Below are 21,432 nucleotides of genomic sequence, written 5' to 3' on the forward strand. Positions count from 1 at the left end.
GTATTTATACCGAGTGATATACCATGAACTAAAACATAAAGATTTGTTTGATTGATTGATTGATTACCTCATTTAATTGTGTGCAACCCGATGGTTATTGCAATATCCGATAGAATTAAAACATAAATAGGGGTGCTACGTACCTATAACTCCTGCACAGAAGCTAGCATCCGTTATATATGTATCTAGATCTAGTAGCGGCCTCAACTTACAACCTTTATCGCGCACAGCTTATACGTAGTACATTAGTCTACTAGAGCGATTCTACAATGAAGGATAGCTCGAGCTGGTTATAGCGACTAGTAACTAGCATGCCTAATAAAGGGGGTCTAAACTATATATAAGCATATTTACAAAATTGTAGCTTAGCAGACAGAACTGAAGGATCGCAATATGTTAATAAGTGCCGAGGTTGGTAAATGTTTGAGGTTTCTCTGTGTTCTTTGAATCGTGTTCGGAAAGAAATACCCATAGGCCTGTATATATTATATATATTCATGATCAATCGGTAGAGCTGCGCATGCATAAAGCTATCTGTAGTGGTATTATGATATAAATTACGATATATATAGCCACATGTACCTAAGGAGATATCGCATTGTAAATCATCGCTCGGTGATTAAATTACTGATATATAAATGTCTATAGTGGTACATGAAACTAACAATCTAAAACATTAATAGATGCTGCGCCGGTGGCTCATTTTCAGCAGCAAGCACTTGAGCCCATACTAGCTCCACCACATAAGCGTGTACTGTTTTCGCAACGTATAAACCCCTAAGAAAAATAAACCAAAAGTGGTGCGTGGCTGCATATAATCCTTGCAAGAGAGACATATCTCCATTTAAGAGACTCATAACCACATATCTCAGCCCCATGGTGTAATAAAGTGAACGAGCAGAGAGACAAACCTTTTTGGGGAAGTTGGTGATGATCCTAATAAAAGTTTTAATAGCTTTTGATAAAGGGTAGGTTGAGTTAGTACTTCAACTCTTTCGTTCGAAAGTTCCGTGGATTTACTTCCGTCCAAATCATTTGTATCTTGGTTATCATTGGTAGCTGACCCCTTCTTTGTCTTTGATAATGGTGTATATTTCGAACTAATCATAGTGGCCTTATTCGAAGTCTTTTCTTGCCCAGTATTCCCCTCTCTCATTTTTGTCTCTTCCGCTGTTTCTGAGGCTCCGGCTTCTGGGACAACTTCCTCTTCCGAAAAAAACGCCGCGCTCGAAAATGGCATACTTTCAGTTACAGCCCGAACGATATCTGCAAAATTCTGAGCTGATGCCTGCAGGAAGAAAACCGCATGATCTCTCTTTTTGATCGCTTGGTACTTAGGTAATTTGAAATATTCATATGTACTTGGTCCAGTTAGAATGTTATAAGCTTTGACTGCGGGTACTGCTGGCACACTTATCAAGAAATCGCCGTAATTCACCTCTGGAGGAAAGCTGCGGCAGTCCTTGTCCAACCAACAGAGAGTGGGAGCTACTGTTAGATAGCTAATGTAGATGTTAAAGCAGACGAAATGAAAGATACCGAGAATGATAGTAATCTTAGTGAGCCAAAGAGAGGTGCGGGAACGGAATCTTTGAGACCGCCTCATAGGGTGGTGAATGAAGTCTACAATACTGCAGAACAGACCCCACAAGGCAGTAAAAAGCCTGGTTATAGCGGCGGGGAAGAGTAAAACACAGTGGTAGAAGAACTCGTAATAACCGAATAAAAGATCAAAAATTTGGCCTAGGCTCCCTCGTAAGTTGAGGTCCATAATTGTGCGGAAAGGGCCGTATAGACCAATCATGATAGGGTTGAAGCCTAAATAATACCAAGCAAGGCGTCCCAAGACACCCCGATCGTCGTAACGAATATTTCTTGGTGGCATGTTGAATATTTTGCTTAGTCGCCGGAGGTTTAAAAAATAACGATTGGTAAGGTAAAAAGGAGATGAATCTAGTAGATAAATAACCAATTAACTGATTTGAGTTGCTCTGAGTTACATACCGATTGCTAGTACTAGAAATGCGTGTTTATATACTGGTCATCGCATGGTCGCACGTTTTCATGATTTGAAACGATATCTATCCATTAATCAAAGTTTCAAGTCCCTTCTCTTTATTATTTTGAATGCTTCAATATCCATATGTGCAAGGAAAATCATATGCATGGTCCTAGGGAAACTTGAAACTTGCGCAAGGTGTTTCGAATTAATACTGCTGATTCAAGCTCAGTGTACTACATGTAGTAGCACTCTGGGGAAAGAGAAATGCAAGTACTTAAGTTATGGTTAAATGAATGGAGTGACATTATCCTAGCTAGCCATATCGGATTATAATTAGACTAAAGACAAGTAAGTAGGTGCGGTGGGTATCTGTAGCGTGGTGCTTAGTACTTACATGTACATACATGTACATATACTAGACCTTGTACACGTGTATACGTATACTGTACACTTCTGTTCTAGTAGCAAATACGTAAATGTAGGTGTTACTATATGTACTTAGATCTGAGTATAACATAGTTGAGTCTTGATGCTTATACATGTATGTATATATGTACGTATCAATACGGGACCTCGGAGGACCAAACGCACGCAAGCCACATACATGATTCTTCGAAAGTTTATGTAAGTTATTTCTTCACCGCCAACGTGTTTGAGAATAGCCGCGCGCCTGGCATGAGCACCGGCAAAATTTCCAAAATCAACTCATCTTAGAAATTATACGCAAATGGTAATATATGTAAGGCTCATGTATCACAAATACTATACTCGCTATCGGTCTCATATATCTTTCCTTTGTATTACGCTATGCTTTTTTGAACTCTCTCCGCTCTCAGGCTTTCTTTCCTTAAGCCTTGTCTTGGTCACTTTCTCTTTTTCTGGGTGGTTCAGGTATTTTTAGGAAGGGGTTAGGTGCTTTTATGCCATAGTCGAAGACTGCATGCAAATTTTTGTACCTCGAATCAATAAACTACATGATATAATAAATAGGTAAAAAAAAAAAATCACAAATACTATACTTGTGGTGTTAAACCTTATGTTCTTAAGAATGGAGAATGTTGAATGGTGGCAACGCGGGTATTATTAAACGAGCCAAACGCGCGACTCACTCTGAGCCCGAGGCTGAGGCTTAGCTAATTAGTCTGAGATTAGAGTTACAGTCACCAGCGCCACACTCCGGTAGCTCGGAGACCGAGCACTGGGAAAGAGTGCTCGACGAAGCCAAAGGCACCCCGTGGACCTCTCAGGGCACCTCCTAAAAACATTGACAATGGGCACTTCCAGCGGAGGGTGAACGTCCTTGATCCAAGACATTCCTAATCCAAATGTGAGGAACATGGTGTTCTCAGGTCGTTCCATTCATTCAACTTTCGAATTCGAACTATGCACAAATAGATCTCCCTCCCTCCTTGACCCAATCCCGGAATGAACAAAGAAAATAAGGGAAAGTATGTAGATAAAGCCGGGGTATCCCAAACAAGCAATAGAAGAAAAGACGAAGAAGTGAACAAAGAACATGCCGAGAAAAAAATAAGTTGTGGGTATTCGCTCAAATAGGTAGCCCTAGCACATGGGTTGCTATCAAAAACGACAAAAAAAAAAAAAACCGAAAATAAATAAATGGTAATAAAAATGAAGTACAAAAAAATACAGGATATCAACAATCAATTTTCTATCATTCAGAGAATGAGACCAAAGCAGACGTGACTTATAACAAGTATCAATATGTAAAGAAAAAAGATAACGATAAATCACAATTAGACCCTGCCATCGTTTGCTTCTATGCACTTATTCCTTTAATGGGCTTGTCGAACCTCCAGATCCCCCCCTGTTCAATTCCCGGGTGCCCATAGGTGTAGTCTTAATATCAAAATTGTTAAAATCTGTGTCCGACCTTCGTACCGGCTCGAATCCACCAACCTGACCAGCTCCTGCTCCCGTTATGGCCGCCGTTGCCTGTGAAATCCCCCACCTAGTGTCTCCGCTTTCATCACTTATCCCTGTCGGTGGCGGATATGACGATGTTCGGAGGGGCTGAGGGGCGTTACGGAGCTCGATGCCTTCCTCTGAACTGTGCACGAATTCATCATCGCGATCGTAAAATCCGTTCTTTCGTCCGGCAGACCTCTGGGCTTCGCGTTTTCGGGCTTGAATTGCAGCGGACTCGTTAGAGAAGCTGCTAGTTGTTCGTTCCATCATAAAGCCCATACCTGTTCCGCCAGCACCCGAAAGACCAGCTCCTGACAATGGCATTGGGGATGGCTGTGGATTGAAAACGCCGAGTTTTTGACCTTCCTCTTCGTCCGCTACGAGCCCACTGTTGAACTGTCCTGCAGCATCATAGCCAAGCTTTCGGTCTGCCTCATCAGTCCCCCAAGATCGCATTGGGTAGGCACGGCCCTTTTTTCGAGTATCAGTGAGAGCAGGGTAGTATTGGCGATACGATGCCCAGGCGACCAAAAATCCCATCAGACCTCCAGTTATAACGTCAAAAGGGTGGTGCCGGGCGTCCATAATTCGAGAGACGGCAACAAGACTAGCGGCAAGAAGAGGAATGACCACCAGAATAGTTTTCCAGGCTTCCCCACGGGTGTCCAGGACGTGTAGTTTACCAGCTAGAAAAAATGATAGAAACCCAAGGCCAGCGAATGAAACTGGTGTTGTCAGCCTTTTGAAGAAAATTCAAGGTTGTGGGGAGAGCATACTGCTGGCATGGCCGGATGGCCAGCTTTTGAACCCATCCTTGAGGATGTGGTTATCTGGTTGTGTACAAATGTCACTTGTTACAAGACCCCATGGCTTCTGGTTCTGACTTCCAGGCTTCGGCATACACCTATTTCATGTCGTTAGTTTCGCTCGTCTCTGCCTAGCCCCGTAAGCTTGATGGAGCCCAGAATCATTCCATCCACAAGTGTTGATAGAAGTGTCTCAAACCCACCTCGCGATGAGATCAGGTCTTGGTTTGCCTGTCGTATTCTTGAGTGCGCCGGTAATTACGATTGATCCCGCGGCGCTTAACCCCAACCCTAAAATTGCACAGTTCATCTCCCATAATCTATCCGCCATCGTCCATTTACCACCCCCGCCCAAAAGACGTCTCCTGGTTTGTGCTGGTTTGTGGTGCGAATACAAACCATCTATGATCATGGTCCAGAAGATTACACATATCAAAGGGAACAAGCAAGCAATCACACCTGCCTCGGCAGCTGAGATTCGCTCAGGGTCCGCATATGGGTATTGCAACGACTCGTTGTTTAGCGAAAAACGCTGGTGATGAGGCTCCGCTGAGTCGAGTGCTGAAAATGCGATGATGAAGAATCTGGTCAAGTTATGGGATTAGTCGAATCTCGTGGTGAAGTCAAGACTGGAGAGCTGCTAACATGATGATGAAATAGTCAAAGGCATAGCTGACTTGACGCGTTAGTTGTCTGGAGTCAAATATCTTTGTACAGTCTAGAGAACTTACGAGAGAACAACTCTACTCGGGAGTTTATTCCTGAAGGCGTCTAGAGCAGGCATTTTTGAAGGTGTAGTCTGCTGTATTTGATCTCCGGGGCCGTGAGTGACCGGAGGTTCCGAGAGATTAACACTCTACAATCGTGACTCCAGAATTTAGTAGCGGTCAAAATAATGAGTTTATTCTGCAGGTATGTGGACGGGCAGAGAGTGAAAGTGCTTCTTAGGATCAAAATGATGTTCGGGTTGAGTGGACGAGGACGATTATGATATGGTGGTGGTGGACAGGATGAGGGTCGAGAGGGGGGGGGGAGAGTGGAAGGAAGGATCGTGTGCTTCGTTACCATAGAATGCGAGAACTGCGGTTTAGAACAATAAGCCGAGCTAATCTATAACTGAACTGCCCAGAGGTTGGCAGTACTGTTGAACGCGGGCAAGATATAAAACCCAGAATGTTGTCAGGAATGCGCTGGGGGTGGAATAATAATAGAAAATGATGTAGGTACACGCGCGCTGTGTACTGCTTGAGAACCGATGATGATGAGATTATGATCCTATTATGTACTTGACGGTCAAGAAGGAATAAACAGGTGCTATAGCTAGCTAGGAGACTTCTATGTGGCCCATCTCAAAGGCCGCTTAATTCTTCCAGCGGCACGCTCATACACTCGCTTGTTCACGTAACAACTCTACATACATGATACATGTCCACTCACACAGTCAACGACGCGTCTTCAGTCATCTCTATGTACTCTACTACATGTAGCTCTAGCAAAAGAAAGGAAGTTCTTCACTTCCTGCTGTTTCATTCCGATCCAAATTTCTGTTCCACCGCCCTCTTCCTACATGCGTGTTATCGCACCCTCATGATCGGAGTGCGGCTGTGTTTTCACCTGCTTATTCCACCCCGCCCATGTAGGCGTTAGGGCGCACTATTTACGGAAAAACACGTGCAAACTATAGGACGCCAGACCGCCACAGGGATTTGGTTCCCATTACCGAAAAAGCCCCACAATTCTTTAATCTCGTGGCACGAGCGAATCTTCTGAATCATAGACATTTAGATGCAGGCGTCGTGTCGCTGGATTATGGAGGTAGTGGCATTTTGGCTGAAATACATCATACGCTGCATATTAAATTATAAACTTCTTGGAAGCCTATCAAACCGGGTGACAAGGGGCTCCCCCTATATACATGCTGTAGAGTAGGTGGGTAGGGTAAGTACCTATATTTCTCCAACCTGTGATCGACAAGTCGCTAACACTTGGCAGTATACAGATAAACATGCATACTACATGGTGGTTTTTGGGGTTATAGGTAATTCCATAGCTTAAACCCACCCACATCCTAGAATGAAATTAGAGAGAACCGGCCTGGGAGGTTACCGAGATTCTAAGGGGAAGAACGGCGCTTCCTCCGCTCCGTAACCTCGAATGTTAGAAAGGAAAGAACACCAAATCAAGCGGTCAGATATGTTCAATCAGACGTTTGAAATTATTGGGACTCGGAAAGCATTGCCTGGTCTGTGTGTACGCGTATGTAGGTGGATCGACAACAACGCAACGACACCATCACTAAGAAAGATTATTGCTTTTTGTAAAACTAGGGTCTCTAGAGCCCCCATGGCACTAGTAGAGTATGTACTAGATTAGGTGATGAGCATTGCGGAGGTTGCAACTATGTACCAATTAATGATAAGCAAGAAAAGCTTGCTTAACAAAGCAAAAGGCTTGAATATCGCGAAGCCTGCGGCAGGTCGCTCGTGATACTCGGGGTAGGTAAAAAGTACCGGACAATGTAGGTTTTTGGTTCACCAATGGGCGCGCGTGCTAGGCGTGAACTACTGCAAAAAAAGCCCAGAGACAAAACTTGCATTGTCCGGTACTTTTTGCCTGCCCCGAGTACTTGGGGGCAGGAAAGAAGACGAATGGGCGCCCTTCTATCACCCTCGTGCTGGCTAGGCATAGAGAGATTGGTCTAGGACTCCTGTTCCTGGGGTTTCCCAGGAGCAGCGGCATATGCAGGAAAATAACGAATAAGAAAAGGATTGCTCTTCATAATCATCTATTCCGCGCTGCTGATGTCTTGAACCATCGTATCTTTCCTATTATTCTGGCCTAAAGTGTCAAAGACTGGGTTGTCTCATAAACACTATAAGCTGCGCAAGTATTTTACTTGAAGGTATATCTATTGAATCTGAAGATGATTGATCTACTCTAACGAAGATTCACTGCGAATAGGATGTAAGGTACATAAGAAAAAAACTCCCTGTTAATAGAAACATACGTACGTCTCAGAATCGTTGGTCACTACCTTGCCGGATGGTCCGTTTAGAGTTATAACGTTATGTACTCAATGTGGTGATGTAGGTACAAGCTTTTTATACATACATAAGTACGCACATCACATATGTAACATTTCCTAGCGAACCGGTTGTCTTCCGACACGCAATCCAAAACGTGGTTCGGATACGCGGCAGCTAGTAGGCTAAGCTTCATTGTATGTTTAAGGCTCGACTAATAAGGGATTATTTCGACCAGCATTCTCTATCTAGGACTAGGTCAATGTATTCAAGTGGACATATTATCATTGGTAGTTGATGGATTACCTTACACTTGATTTTAGGAAGCTGTACCCTCTGTTAGAATTCCATTCGTGGGTTCCAACCCGGTATATGATATTATCATACTTGAGATATCTGCATTGAATTTTTGAACTTTGTGCGGGGGATGCTGTTTTTCCTTCGCCCCGTAAAGTTTTAAGAGTTAGGAAAAGTCATATGGTGTACACTAACATGATCTCGGTGATGGATCTTTTCTTTTCCTAAAAGCAATCGATTTTTGGATATAAACTACATATAAGGTAAAAGTATCGAGGGTCACAATACGATTTATTATTATATCATCCGGTATTAAATGCATTGTACTAGTGCCGGTGCGTGTAGCAGGTACCTCGAGGCATCATTACTTTAGGAGGAGTGTCCTAACTTACTCAAGAAACGAGGGTCCCTGCCTCGTGGTATAAGACATTCGGGTGTGTCGGCCTCAAATAAGCCTGAAAAAAAGTTAACCATGGGCCTCTCCATAGCCTGGATCCGGAGATGGGTGAAAAATACATGTATGTTACCTAGCCACTGGGAAAGTATTCACAACTATATCCTAGCTCCGTGTTCAAAATAAATGTATCTACTAATAATAGCTTACACAACATTCTAGCAGGAGAATTCCCCGCAAGGATTCACATACATTTTCGAACAAAGGGGCTCATGCATACAGAAAGGGAAGCGGATACAGCGGGTGCGGAGCCGGCCAAGATATTGTATAATGTCTTCTGGGGAAATAAGACAAAGGAAACATAATTGCGTTACATGTACTTATACTGATTTGACGGTGCTACCTCGACCTGCTAAATGGCTATTCATCTGGTGAGGCCAATACTCTCCTAATATTGCCGGTTTTGTTGTGAGTCCTACTAATATCGGAATGCTGTGAGATCAATAAACGTATTGGATCATACTTGAGGAACATTCGAAGCGGCTGCTTTATTATTTTATTTGAATGACTACTTCTCAAAGTTCTTTATTGATACGCAAAATCGGGCGTTCAGGAACTACTTTCCCAGAAACAAAGGCAAGGTCCCAGTAAAAACTCTATAAGGTATTATGATAGCATGTATTGGGGTGCAGACATCACACCCATTTTATCAAAATCCCCTTTATATATCCCGGTTAGCATTGGACGTAATTTGATACAATTTTACTTAGGGTGGGAACAGTCTCTATATACCTTTCCCCTTTGACCGTACCTGCCTGGACTTCAATTCGCAAGAAATGACAGATCTAACATGGATTATTTGCACATTGCTGGCATTGAACTTCGTTCGGGCTAGCCACTTTGGAAGGTTTTCCCCTGAACAAACGGGCCAGAATCTAGGGCGCATAATTGTTTATGCTTTCATTTCTATCTGTTTGCACGCGTTGCTTCCATGGATACAACTTGACACTCAAGGTTCGACTTACTGGTATATTTGCCGCCTGAGTTTTGCTACGCTGATAATTTTAAATGGCGGTCTTTATTATATTCATCGACTCCCCTTTACGGGTCGATTCATCCTTGGACTGAGTTGGACTCCAAATCAAGGCATTGGGACTCCCGGGTTCGTGGACCCCCAGAATAAGGTGGATACCGAAGCCAATATAGCGCTAAGGGCAGCCCGCAGAAACATACCCATAGCCCTCGAACTACAGGAAAAAGAACTTTTTGACACTGTTCGACTTGAGGAGGAGTGTAGGAGAGTTAATCCTTTATATAGTCCTCAAGATGTTCAGCGTTCTGGATACCACGCTTATGATTTCCTTGAGTATGTCAAATACCGCAGGCCCCGGCCACGGCTGGGTGCCGAACCTCGAATTGCTCTCACCGATCCTTCTGAGATTAGGGAGGTGCTTTGGTGGGCTGAAGGGAACAGGCTCCAATGTCACAATTCCTTTGCCACTGCTCCAGGCTCAAACGGGAGCCTCCCGGCATTCGAAAATGAGTCTGTGATTTTCACAAATTGCGTGTCGGTCGAGCGTCCCGAACAAGTTGCACCTGCAATCAACCTAATTAAGCAGACATTGAGAAACCTTCCATACTACACCACGAGGGAGCCCTCGCGCAACCAGTTCAAGTATGCCGTGGGAATAGACGTGGAGTTTTTGGAATTTCCAACAGAGTTCTATAGACAGATGGTGATGAGCGTGAGGGGCCTTGGAGATCGGTCATTTCGCCAACCAAATGGCTATGATATTGGGCCGGATGGAAATATTATCCTGGATGGCACGGCGCGAGTGGAAACTGAAGGCTACTACCCCCTGGTGGAGGATCAGTATTTGGCTTCATGTATGAGTATTGCTGTTGACAAAGTTCTCGTGGTTAATTTTCATATTTTGCACATGATCCGGAACATCGAGACTGCTGATCAGTTGCAGCAGGTACTTGGAGCCCCCGGCCCATATATCATTTTCCCGGTTTTAGTAATAAAGATGCTGACTTGAGTACTGAAACAGTTTGCAGCCATCTTTGAACAAATCATCTTTGATACAACCATCATCAAGGTCTGGTTTAATCCTCAACAAGATATTATTGTTCTGGATGCCACTCTCGACGAAATCTACCGAGGAACCCTTAGAAGACAATTTAATGACATCACGGGACCAGTTCCAAGGACTCCATTGTTCCGCCCCACTTGGAAACTCAGGCTCCGGGGTGACGGCCAGCGCGCGCTGTTTGGTGCGCCCCGTCCCGCACAATTCAACTTTGGCCCAGATCCGATATGGGGAACAAGATGCCCCTATGGATTCCATAACAATGCCGTCAATCAATATGGGCACCCCTGCCCGTGCCGGTCTAATAATCTCGACCTGGCAGTAATTGTCGAGTTTATTATGCGTGACGTTGGTTTAGAGCCCGCCGATGACGATGGAATCCAATTTGACAGACGGGCCTGGACAGAAACCCGGGAGAGATGCAGCTACAATGATTTCGAGCAATCCCTACTACACGGTGACCGGTCTTCGGGACTTCTAAGTATGCTCAAGAGCAGCATTCCAGTACAACTGGCGCTACCGGCACCGAGGTACTGTGCTAACGATTGTGTGGAGGAATGCCTACAATGGGAGGAACCTGGGCCAGCGTGCTGCCGCGCTTGCACGAACTACCAGCTATGGCAAGCAGTATCACGAGAGACGAAAGCTCGAATGTTTCGGACTTTTGCGAATCCAAGCTTCCAGACAGACCCTGTCCTGCTGGGATACGTGGCCGGTGATGTGCTTGGTATATCTATGGTGCTGCGCTTCTTGATGTCCACAGAAAATCCACGACTGTAAGAGAACCCTCAGCTTAATGGTTTACAGATCATAAATATTATATATTAACATTTAGTTATACTATAGGCTTCTCGAAAGATTAAGGCTCTGGAGCAACAAACCAATGATGGGCGCACACAATGTCAATTTCCTCCGAGAGCCAAGCAGCCCAGAGATCCCCCTATACATCGACTGCAAATGGCACGCCACATCCAGATTAATCAACTCTGTGCGTCTGTATGTCGACAATCCGTCCTTTAGACGATGTGACATGGTCTCTTGGATAGACGACAAAGTGCTGCGAAATTCTGTTTACCGCAACCGTAGAAAGGTGGAGTTTATGCAACCGGGGAGAATGCTCTACTACTTTCTAGAGGAGTTCTGGCGGAGGCATCCAAAGACCTTTGGTGAATATGTTGTCACGAAAATTGTGGCGACGCCCTTTAGACGTCGACGTAGACCTGCGGAAGATGACCAAGATGATGACATAGGTAATGACGGAGATGACGGGGACGGTGATGGAGACGGTGATGGGGACGGTGATGGGGACGGTGGTGGGGACGGTGGTGGGGATGGTGGTGGTGGTGAACGGGCAGAAGAGGAAGTTGCAGAACCAGATCGTTGGCAAGACGAGATAGACGCTGGTTACGTACAGTCCCAAAGGCAGTTCACCTTGGATGAGATTCTCAGATTCTTTGATTCTCCAAGCTGGGCGACGATGTCATCAGATATACTGCAGATGGTGATTGGTTATTTTGAGTTGAAGCTCATGCACGAATATCAAAATGATATTAGAAGGGTCCAAACCATGCGCGAGCAACTGGACGAATGTCTGCTAGGGCTTGTTGGGCTCACGCCTGCAGATCTGGGGATCATTGCAGCCGCCAGGGATGTACTGATAAGCACTGTTGTTGCGGGCGGCCACAACTGGTTCACCATAACCCGAGATCTTCTCACCGACACCGCGCAGGATCATGCCGTCACAGGCGGCGGCCTCTTCCTCAAACCCGCTGAAGAAAACGAATACCGCGACAACTGGGCCAACAGGCCTGCAGAGATCAAAGCACTACTGCAAAGCCTTGTAACCCTGCAGGCACTCAATGCCTCCCGTGAGCGGGATTTTGTCCAGCGACTACGCCCTATGGCAGCGCAGGATAGCAGGGACACTCTCGTAGCTGCAACTCTCCTGGGAATCGTACCCTTCACCATGCCTGCCCTCCGCACCCTTCTCTCCCGCACGACCAGGGCCACAGCCAGCTCCGAGCTCGCCACCACTGACCCCATCATCCTCCACTGGGCACTCATGGTCCTCCGCTATAACCGCCCCCACACGCGTGATCGGTCCAGAACGCTCGCAGAGCGCTTCTTCGACATCACATACAGCCCGACCAACTTCTACATGCCGCTGCTGCGGAGAGTCATCAAGAGAGCAACACCAATCACCCGCTACGAGCGCTCACAGCCAGGACGACACTACTTGGTCCTCAGGGCTGACAACCGCGCGCTGCAGCGCTTGCGGGACGAGCGGGCGGGGAGGATACAACCGCAGCGGCCGCCGAGGGGCGACGTCGTGACGATGCGTGGGGCGGGGGTGCCACAGGTCATCGAGGTACTGCAAGAGGAGAGAGGGTGGGGTGTAGATGGTGGTGATGCGGAATTTGATGGTGATGGTGATGATGGGGACGCAGACGACTGGTGCAACGGTACGGGCGTGGAGCAGCTCTGGGACGCTACTGATGATTTACCTATATGGGACGCGAACGCGGACGAGGACGAGGAGGTCCCTGAGCCAGAGGAGGAGCCTGCTGAGGAGCTCCCCGCAGAGGACGCGGATGGATTCAGAGGCGACTGGAATACGGATTTGCCTCCACCAGCGGTAAGGATTTCGTCCCTCTTTTTCGAGATTAATGACGAGGCTGCGCCGGTGGTTCAACAGGCGCAGGGGTTGTCAGACTCGGAGTCGGATTTGGAGTCGGACTTTGACGGGGAGGAGGATATGTCGGTGGAGAAAGCGCAGTTCCTGAGGATGTTGCAGGAGACGTTGAATATTTGGTGTAATTGAATGTTTTGTGTAATTGATTGTTTTGGGTGTATTTATATTTGGTATATACATGTAGTTTCTAGGATATTGAGTTAAATATTGGAAAGAATATGCATGTAGTTCTTTGGCTGTTTAATAATTGTTTGATTGGGATTTTAATTGCGCTGGCAGGTTCGCCAAGACCTGAGAAGACGACCGAGTGATAGTCTGTGATCTGCACACTCTGGATATACATGATTCTATGTCCTATGGCTTACACTCACGATCAAAGAAACAAGCTACACCTATCAATAACATGTTTGAATAAACGATAGGAATATCGAATACAGATTCTGATACAGGTGTGCTAGTGTGCCTAACCCGGTTAGTCACCTCTAATCAGCCTTGGCGTTTAATTATCATTTCCAGCCAAGAAACCCTGTGGATGAGAGCACATGCACATGCAACGAACGTCTCGTCTTTTTGTTCAAGTAAGAAAAATGAATACGAGAATCGGAAGCCTCTACAGACGCGGCCCTAGAGATGTGGCTACGTACATATATACGCGGTACATAATCAAAGCGGCCAGCTAGGAAATTCATCCTATCTACAAAGTAGCACCCGGAGTTGTATGCAATTAATGAATAAACAAACAAACAAATAAAAAAGTAGCACCCGGACGAACTCGCAAACTAGAGATTTGAATGTTCACCAGCGCAGCTTAGCTGATCAGACATTGGATCAAGTACTATATACACACTCAAATTAAACTTCACTCTCAAGGATTTAAATCTTTATTTCTCATAACCCGACACTCCACTTCCAGGCTTAGGCCCATAGCATACATTTGCATGCGATTGCTATGTACGTACAGCCAGTCAGCCCAATTAATGAATTAAACAAAAAAAAAAAAAAAAAAAAAAACAGCCAGTCAGCCCTCAGTATGACTAATAATCTACCGCTGACTAGTCGGTTGGTTTGGGGGGTACCGGTCGGTATAATGTATTCATTGATTGACTCAAGACAACAATATATTATGCGTTGCCAACAAAGAAACTTCACACAAGCTCAAAAAGCCTTAAGAGTGGTTGCCGACGTGTGGGATAAAGAAGAACAAAGGCTTGATCAGCACTATGTTTGTCCTGCTTGGGAAACAAGGTGGCCTTTGACCGCTACCCCACACACAAACAATCAAGTCGTTAAAGTCGGGTGGTAGTCATATCTCGTTGATCACAGGAGCTAGGAGTGATATCGCGTTCAATCCCGTTTGAATTCTGTTTGCCCTCACAGCTTCATATCAAAAACCTTAGAATAACTCGGCTTCATGGATTTGCAGAGTAAGCCTATATACCCATATCCGTGGCTACTCGCCTGCCAAACCCTCGTGATCTACTGGGTAATAATCACCACTGGACGGATATACGCAACATGGGTGCTTGGGTTATTTCACTTACTCTTCACGCTCCTAGAGGTATGGGCGCTGCAGAAAGCCACCGTATCCGGCCCCATCCCCTATGCATTTACCATCACGAACTCTCTCTTAGTTCTCCTCACTATAAGCTACTACCGCGTCATACATCACCACACGGCAATTTTCCGGGACGCATTTGACATCGAGTTCCGTCTCTGGCGGCTCATTGGCCGCAGAGCCGACGAGAACTTGCAGCTAAATCTCGGCCGGAGACTTAGACTCCAGCAGATTACCCGCAGGAGAATCAAGTATGGAAGAATATTCGCTCAGGAGATAGAAGAAAGGACTGTCGAATCTGCACATGCGAAGGCGGTGGCATGTGAGGAGGAGACTGCAAAATTCGAGAGGTTGGAGGCTCGACGCGAAGTGGCGTTTCAGGCTTGTCAGAGGTTCTCGCTAGAAGAAGAAGGAAGAGAAGCTGGGGATGTTGCGGCTGTGACCATGAGAAGGGTGGATATTGATAAACGTACTGGCAAGGATATCCTTCGATGGTTGTCGGGGAGATCAAAGAAAGTGAGGGTTTCATTAAGCCAGTGAAATGGTCTAAGGACAAGAAAACAGGGGCGATAACCTGCCATAACGGCTATACAGACGAGGTAATGAATTGCTAGTTTTGATATGTTTTCGCGGAGTACTGACGCCCGTACAGAATGTTCCGGTAGATTACTTCTCCAATCCCGACGATTTGATCATTGGCTCGGTCTCTGTCACGGAGCCAAGCCAGATAGAGCCAGCACTATCACTGGTCGAAACGGCACTGGACCACATACGATTCTACGATATCAACTTCCCGGGCCGTGAAGATGAGCGCCTTCACCCTACACATACGCAGTTCAGAAGAGCTGTGGCTGTTAGCTGTGAGATGAGGCAGTACGCACCCGAGTATGTAAAGGGAAATGTTGGGATTTTGGATGTTGATGATCCAAAATGGAGTAATGCTCGGGAGGAAGTAAATGTTGAATATGTGGAGAAAGATCGCGAGCTGGTTAGTTTGCTCACGGTATCAGGTATGTTTAACGACTTTATCTGATGGATGAGTTGTTTGTGCTGATGGTGGTGTAATCGGAACAAGTTGATCGATACCTCACGGTGACATTCCATATCGCATACATGCTGCAGCATTGTGTAGAGAACACCCGTCCAAACGTATGTCTTGCTATAAACTCATATTCCAAAACCTTTCACTAACTTTTCACAAAACCCACAGCTCCAAACACTATTCCAAGATCTGATCCTCAACAGACGCAAGGTCAAAATCTGGAACAACCTCCCCCGCAGCATCGCAGCTCTCGACGCAACACTCGAGCACATATTCCGCGGCCACGGCGGCCCAAATCAAGAAGAAGGGCCTGGGCGCCAAAGATATCTCGCCTCGCTCCGCAAACCCTTCCGTGAAAACGGCCCCAACGACATCCTCCGCACCCCTAGCTACAAAGACACCGGCCCCGACAACTTTCTCCACTTCAACAGGCCAACCGACACGGAGTTCCGACGCGGTCAGGGCGATCCCCCATGTCCTCTCCAGCTCCATGGACCAGGATTGGACTATGCGGATCGCACATGTCCTTGCGATAAGGGCATCATCGATATCACCGCAATAGTTGATTCCATCCTCCGCCAGCACAGGTTCCTTGGGATAAGCCACGATGCCCCGCACGCGTTAAGGTCCTGGGCGGTACCACATGCGCATTCGAACCTCAGATTCTGTGACCTTGTGAGATGGCTCTTGGCGGGTCACAAGTGGCAGCCGTTCCTCTGCCAGTTCAAGGAAACCGGTCAACTTAAACCGCAGAAGCCAAACACCGAAGGTCTACAGCCAGAGGAGGCGGAGGAGTTTACAAATATATATAACATGAAGTACAATATACACAAGGTGGAGAGGGACAAACTTTTTACTACAGGTGGGGAGACTAGGAATATAGAGAGGGACGATATATGCCTGTCTTATGTGGTTGGTGAAGCGGTCGGCCTGGGCTTGATCCTCAGAAACCTACTTACGTGTGAATCGCCCATCCTGTGAGTACTTACCAGACGGGTCTATTGCTATATGTGTTGATACTAATTATTTGACCAGAATGGCGGAGAGGCTAAGTCATTACGCCTATAAACACACCCTCAAAGTCCCACCTTGCGCCTACGACACCATACTCTTCAGAAAGCCTGTTGATCGTACGATCCTCCCACCTCTTGAGAAAATAGATTCATTCACTCTTGGCCTCGATGTGGACTCACCCGAAACCGCCTACGGCGCCCCGTCGATCCCTACCTGGGAGAAACTCGCCTCTAACCCCGCCTGGTTTCTCAAACAAAGTACGCACGGTAAGGTCAGTAAAGAACTAACCTTCAGCAATGTGATTACCACAGCTTTCATCTTGACTGGCTGGGAGCACCCCATCTTGCCTGAGGTTCCAGACCCAAGGTTACCTCCGCCGAAACGCTTCGGGATGACGACACCGGCGAAGCTGGCGAGGAAGCTGAGAGACGCCACGGCGGTTTCGCTGGCAGAGGTGGATAGAGCGAATAGGAGGGCAAAGCTCTGTGCGTTTGACCTGGTGGACAAGGCCTCGGAGGTGAACTTCATAGCGGAGATCGGGAACGAGTTTGGGTTAAGGCTGGAGAGGGCAATAGATACTCTGGGAGGATCAAGGTCAAATATGCCTACCGTACCGGAGGAGATACAGAGCGAAGATAAAGGGAGGGTTGTGGATGAGCTTACGAGAAATGCAAGGTTGGCTGCGGGAGCAACTAGACAGTGTGCACAGTTGGTCTACGGCCTGAGAGCAACTGTTATCAATTTACTAGATTTGATAGAGCAGGGGGTAGTTGCTGCTTTACCCACTACAGTGGAAGAAGCAGTAGCTAAGGCGACTGCGGATACGGCAATAAGAGAAATGGCAGTTGGCGCTTTAGAGAGAGCGAGTGAAGCAGAACTAGTATCAAGGGCTGCTTATACATGTGCGGTTGATCTAGATGGCAATGCAAGAGCCATGTTTCCAAATATTAACCCTGGTCGTAGGAGCGTGGAGTTAAACAATGCAACGGAAACCTATATAAACAGAGCGAGTACTGCGGAAACCACGAGGTTACGTCTGAACGAAGCTGCAATACGAGCGCATGCGCATAATAGGGTGGCAATACCAGCAGGGAATAACCCAAATCCAGATATCACGATCACAGAGGACCCAGAAAGACAGATATTGGAGCTAGCCCTTGCTAATGCAGTAGTAGAGCTTCGGGAAGCGTCAAATGCAGAGTTGTTAGCGAGGAGGGCGGCATTAGCGGAGATAAACGCAGCAATCACTCGCCGTGAAGAACTGGACGTTCTATGCGATGATGAACAGTCGGCCTTAGACGGGACAAGAAGGAGAAGGCAAGGTGAGAGAGCTCAATTCGCAGAGAGAAGGCCGGTCCTCCAGACGGCTGCGGACACAGATAGGACAGATCTTTTTGGTCGGGTAAGAAGAATACGTAAATATACTCCATGAGGATTTTGTTAAAATTAACATGATCTATCGCGTAATACAGGTAAACCTAATCCGAATACGAAGGGTAATAAATGAAGCGCACGCTGCCTTCGATACGGCAAGGGAAAATCTTGAACTGGCAAGGGCGCGTGAAGTAGCGGCGTGGGATACGGATGTAATGATGGCGCAGAGAAGGCTTAAAACAGCTACAGACTTTGCTGCGTTCACGACGGCAGAGATGGACGTTAGTCCATCACCGGCGGGCGCGGAGGCTCTCACCACAGCACAAGGAAGGCTTGAACCTGCACAAACTACTTATCATAACACTGTTGAGTCGGTTATTAACCATAGGAGAAATGAGATGGAGCGCTTGCTGACGGCCCGAGTTCAATTGGAGGATGCTTACTTGAATTGCGTAAATGGGACATACCGTACAATCCAAGGAGCCTATGATAGAACAACATACGCAATAGACAGGGATTTTGAAGCTCCAGAGGAACTAGCAATCATGACATCGACACACGAGTTGGTGGGACTGGCAGAGATCATAAACACACACACGAGACAATTTAGAGATATGGTGGAAAACCTCTGCGCCCAATCGTTGAGATCAGAGAGAACCTCAAGCGAGGCGAGACAAAGCATAATACAGAAAGAGGCATTTACTACACGTTTGCCAACCATAAGTGCTGGAAAGCTTGTTGTCGAGGGTAACTTTGGACTAGCCCTCACGCTCCGGAACCTGGCTGCGAGGAATTTCCGAGTCAGTTACAAGCTAATGCCTCGAGAGCATTCCGCCCCTTTGATGCAGGATTCAAATCTAAGTAATGTGACTTGGTTTGAGACATTTAGAGATCTGTTTGAATGGCATTGCGGATTGGGAACTCTAGAAACTCCAAGGATTACTGAAAATCACCCAGCCATATCATCAAAGGAGAGTGAAGCAGGAATTCGGCAAGACCTTTTAGCCATTGTCCAAGCTGAAGTACCAGACCCAGAGCTGCCTGCAGGGCTCGATAGAATAGGAGCTGCTAGTCACTTATCAGCTTCTCGAAGAGCAAGGGAGAGACTCGCCCGGCTACATAATTATGTGGACCTCGTCTCTGCCGAGATTCTGATCTTCATGCTAGTGAGAGAGATATCTAAGTTTGAGGAGCTTGACGCAGCTCGAAGGTTGGTTCTTGGAATTGACAGCGCTGTTTATGACTACTACACGGTAGTCGGGCATTCACTATGGGAATCAGTAACTATTGAACGGGCCAAGCGTGAATTTCAACTTGACAACTTTGTCTATCAAGACGCATATTGGTTCAAACGTCTTCAGGTCCTTCTCGGACACGAATTTGCACAAAACATTTCCACTCAAAGTCCATCATCGAGACTGGTCCAGGAATGTGGTGCTAAAGACATCGCTGATCTTGTCGAGATGCTAATCTTAGAGATTGAAAGATTCCTGAAAATCTACATATATCAGGAAGAGCTTGCAGATTATCTTAAAAGGACTATTATGAATTCGAGCAGGTTCGGAAGGAGGCGCCTAGTCGCCAATGCCAGGGCTCATGCTAGCAAGCGTCCAAAAGGACCAATCGGACCACGTGACAGAAGATCGCCAATGCAAAGATTTGAAAGAGACACCGCTTTCAGATCCGGCCATTCGTCAGACATGAATATCTTGGAAGATGCTCGTGCGAAACTCGCTGACTGGAGGCTCCCAGAGTGGCTCAGCTATCTGATTCTCACAGGGCAAAAGATAGACTACACCGGAACCACAATAGGGCGGCTGCTTACACCTCCGCCCGTCTTTCTACTGCCCGACATGACGATGCCGCATGCTCCGTGGATGAGAGCGATCGTATCGCTTCTTAATTCAGACCCTGATATTGAGCTAGACAGCTGGGATGGGCTCCGCAAGTGGTGGAGAAACGGCATTTACATCCAGGGAATTGGCCTGGCGGATGAGCACGTGGAACAGGCGGTGCTCCCGGATCTGGCAAATATCATGCAGGATGGGAGGGCGCCGAATCCTGTGCCGCAGCGTGTTATTCAGAACAGAAGGATACATAATGCTACGCATAGGGCGTTTGTGAATACGTCTCATTTGGCGGACAGAGGTTTCAACATGCCCGATGTGGTGCCACCTACGGTGCCCGCCGAGGTTCCCGCTGAGGTCCCCGCCGAGGTCCCCGCTGAGGTCCCCGCTGAAGTGCCCGCTGATGTTCCCGCTGATGCGGCCCCTGTGGGAGGGTAGAGCTGTTTTGTTACCGTTCTTCTACTAGCATGTTCTTTGGTGTGCCAAGTATTTTGTGCTTCCTTGGGTGTACTCGTCAGCTTTTTATTTGAGGATATATGCAGGCTTTCATTTTGGTTTTTGGTTTATGCTTTATATATTATGGTCTAGTTTATTTAGTTTGTTATTCAATTCATGCATAGGCAAAAAATGAACCTGGTCAATGATACATGATCCTTTCGTATGTCAATCACAGAATATCACTCGGTACACCAATGACCACGATTCCTAGTTAAGAAATATATTGTGCATTGAATACGTAGCTACGTAGTAACAACAAGACATTATGAAATTAAAGGAGCGACATTAAGACCTAACCAATCCAGATCTAGACATAAATACTCATATCTCTTGATCGTCCCGTCCCCATCATGAACTAGCAAGCCATAGCCAAGGGGGTGGCTATATATTTAGATCTATGTAGATCTAAAGACACGCCTGCCTGACTAGAACTTCCTGGCAAGAGTCGGGCCCAAGCCAGTACTTATCACACAAAGTATCACAGACCACACCCGGCTTGGTGAAAACCCTGAATCCCTCGTTGGGGAAGTTGACACGGTAGTGCGACTCGCTATCATTGTTGGGGGCCGACGATTTGTACCCGGCACTATTCACCCGAATGGCCATTAGCACTCTAATTTAAACAAAATAGAAAGAGGTAGGATGGTTTCTTACCGGCAGGCACAGTGGTACTGCCCCTGGTAGTTTGTGCGCACGCAGCTGGTGGTGATGTCGCATGTCTTGTCGGCGTTGCCGAGCGGGTTGACGTCGCACTGGGTGCAGACTGCGTTGACGGGGGTGGCAATTGCGGGGGTGAGGAGACTGAGGAGGGGGAGGAGGGTGGTGAGGAGGAGGGCGGCGGGGGTGTACATTTTTATGGTGGTTGT

The 21,432-nt window shown here is 46.7% G+C and overlaps 4 protein-coding genes across 4 annotated transcripts; 2 read left to right on the forward strand and 2 right to left on the reverse strand.

Annotated features, from left to right (window-relative positions):
- Positions 1–3,790: 3,790 nt before the first annotated feature.
- LAJ45_03506 (uncharacterized protein) lies at positions 3,791–5,805 on the reverse strand (the record flags this gene model as incomplete). The annotated part of the gene is made up of 8 exons (XM_046113092.1): positions 3,791–3,862; positions 3,923–4,149; positions 4,213–4,656; positions 4,708–4,835; positions 4,941–5,321; positions 5,383–5,409; positions 5,469–5,593; positions 5,803–5,805. 8 exons carry the CDS (start codon positions 5,803–5,805, stop codon positions 3,791–3,793), a joined length of 1,407 nt encoding a protein of 468 aa, XP_045973969.1.
- A 3,482-nt stretch (positions 5,806–9,287) lies between these two features.
- On the forward strand, positions 9,288–13,365 carry LAJ45_03507 (uncharacterized protein; the record flags this gene model as incomplete). The annotated part of the gene is made up of 3 exons (XM_046113093.1): positions 9,288–10,430; positions 10,506–11,320; positions 11,391–13,365. The coding sequence occupies 3 exons, from the start codon at positions 9,288–9,290 to the stop codon at positions 13,363–13,365; spliced, it is 3,933 nt and encodes a 1,310-aa protein (XP_045973970.1).
- A 1,282-nt stretch (positions 13,366–14,647) lies between these two features.
- Positions 14,648–20,506, forward strand: LAJ45_03508 (uncharacterized protein; the record flags this gene model as incomplete). The annotated part of the gene is made up of 8 exons (XM_046113094.1): positions 14,648–15,307; positions 15,444–15,801; positions 15,867–15,940; positions 16,002–16,810; positions 16,869–17,754; positions 17,811–17,857; positions 17,922–18,249; positions 18,320–20,506. 8 exons carry the CDS (start codon positions 14,648–14,650, stop codon positions 20,504–20,506), a joined length of 5,349 nt encoding a protein of 1,782 aa, XP_045973971.1.
- A 465-nt stretch (positions 20,507–20,971) lies between these two features.
- LAJ45_03509 (uncharacterized protein) lies at positions 20,972–21,417 on the reverse strand (the record flags this gene model as incomplete). The annotated part of the gene is made up of 2 exons (XM_046113095.1): positions 20,972–21,152; positions 21,221–21,417. 2 exons carry the CDS (start codon positions 21,415–21,417, stop codon positions 20,972–20,974), a joined length of 378 nt encoding a protein of 125 aa, XP_045973972.1.
- Positions 21,418–21,432: the final 15 nt, after the last annotated feature.

This window comes from Morchella importuna (genome assembly GCF_003444635.1).
Source record: "Morchella importuna strain M04M26 chromosome Unknown Morimp01GS007, whole genome shotgun sequence".
Lineage (NCBI taxonomy): Eukaryota > Fungi > Ascomycota > Pezizomycetes > Pezizales > Morchellaceae > Morchella > Morchella importuna.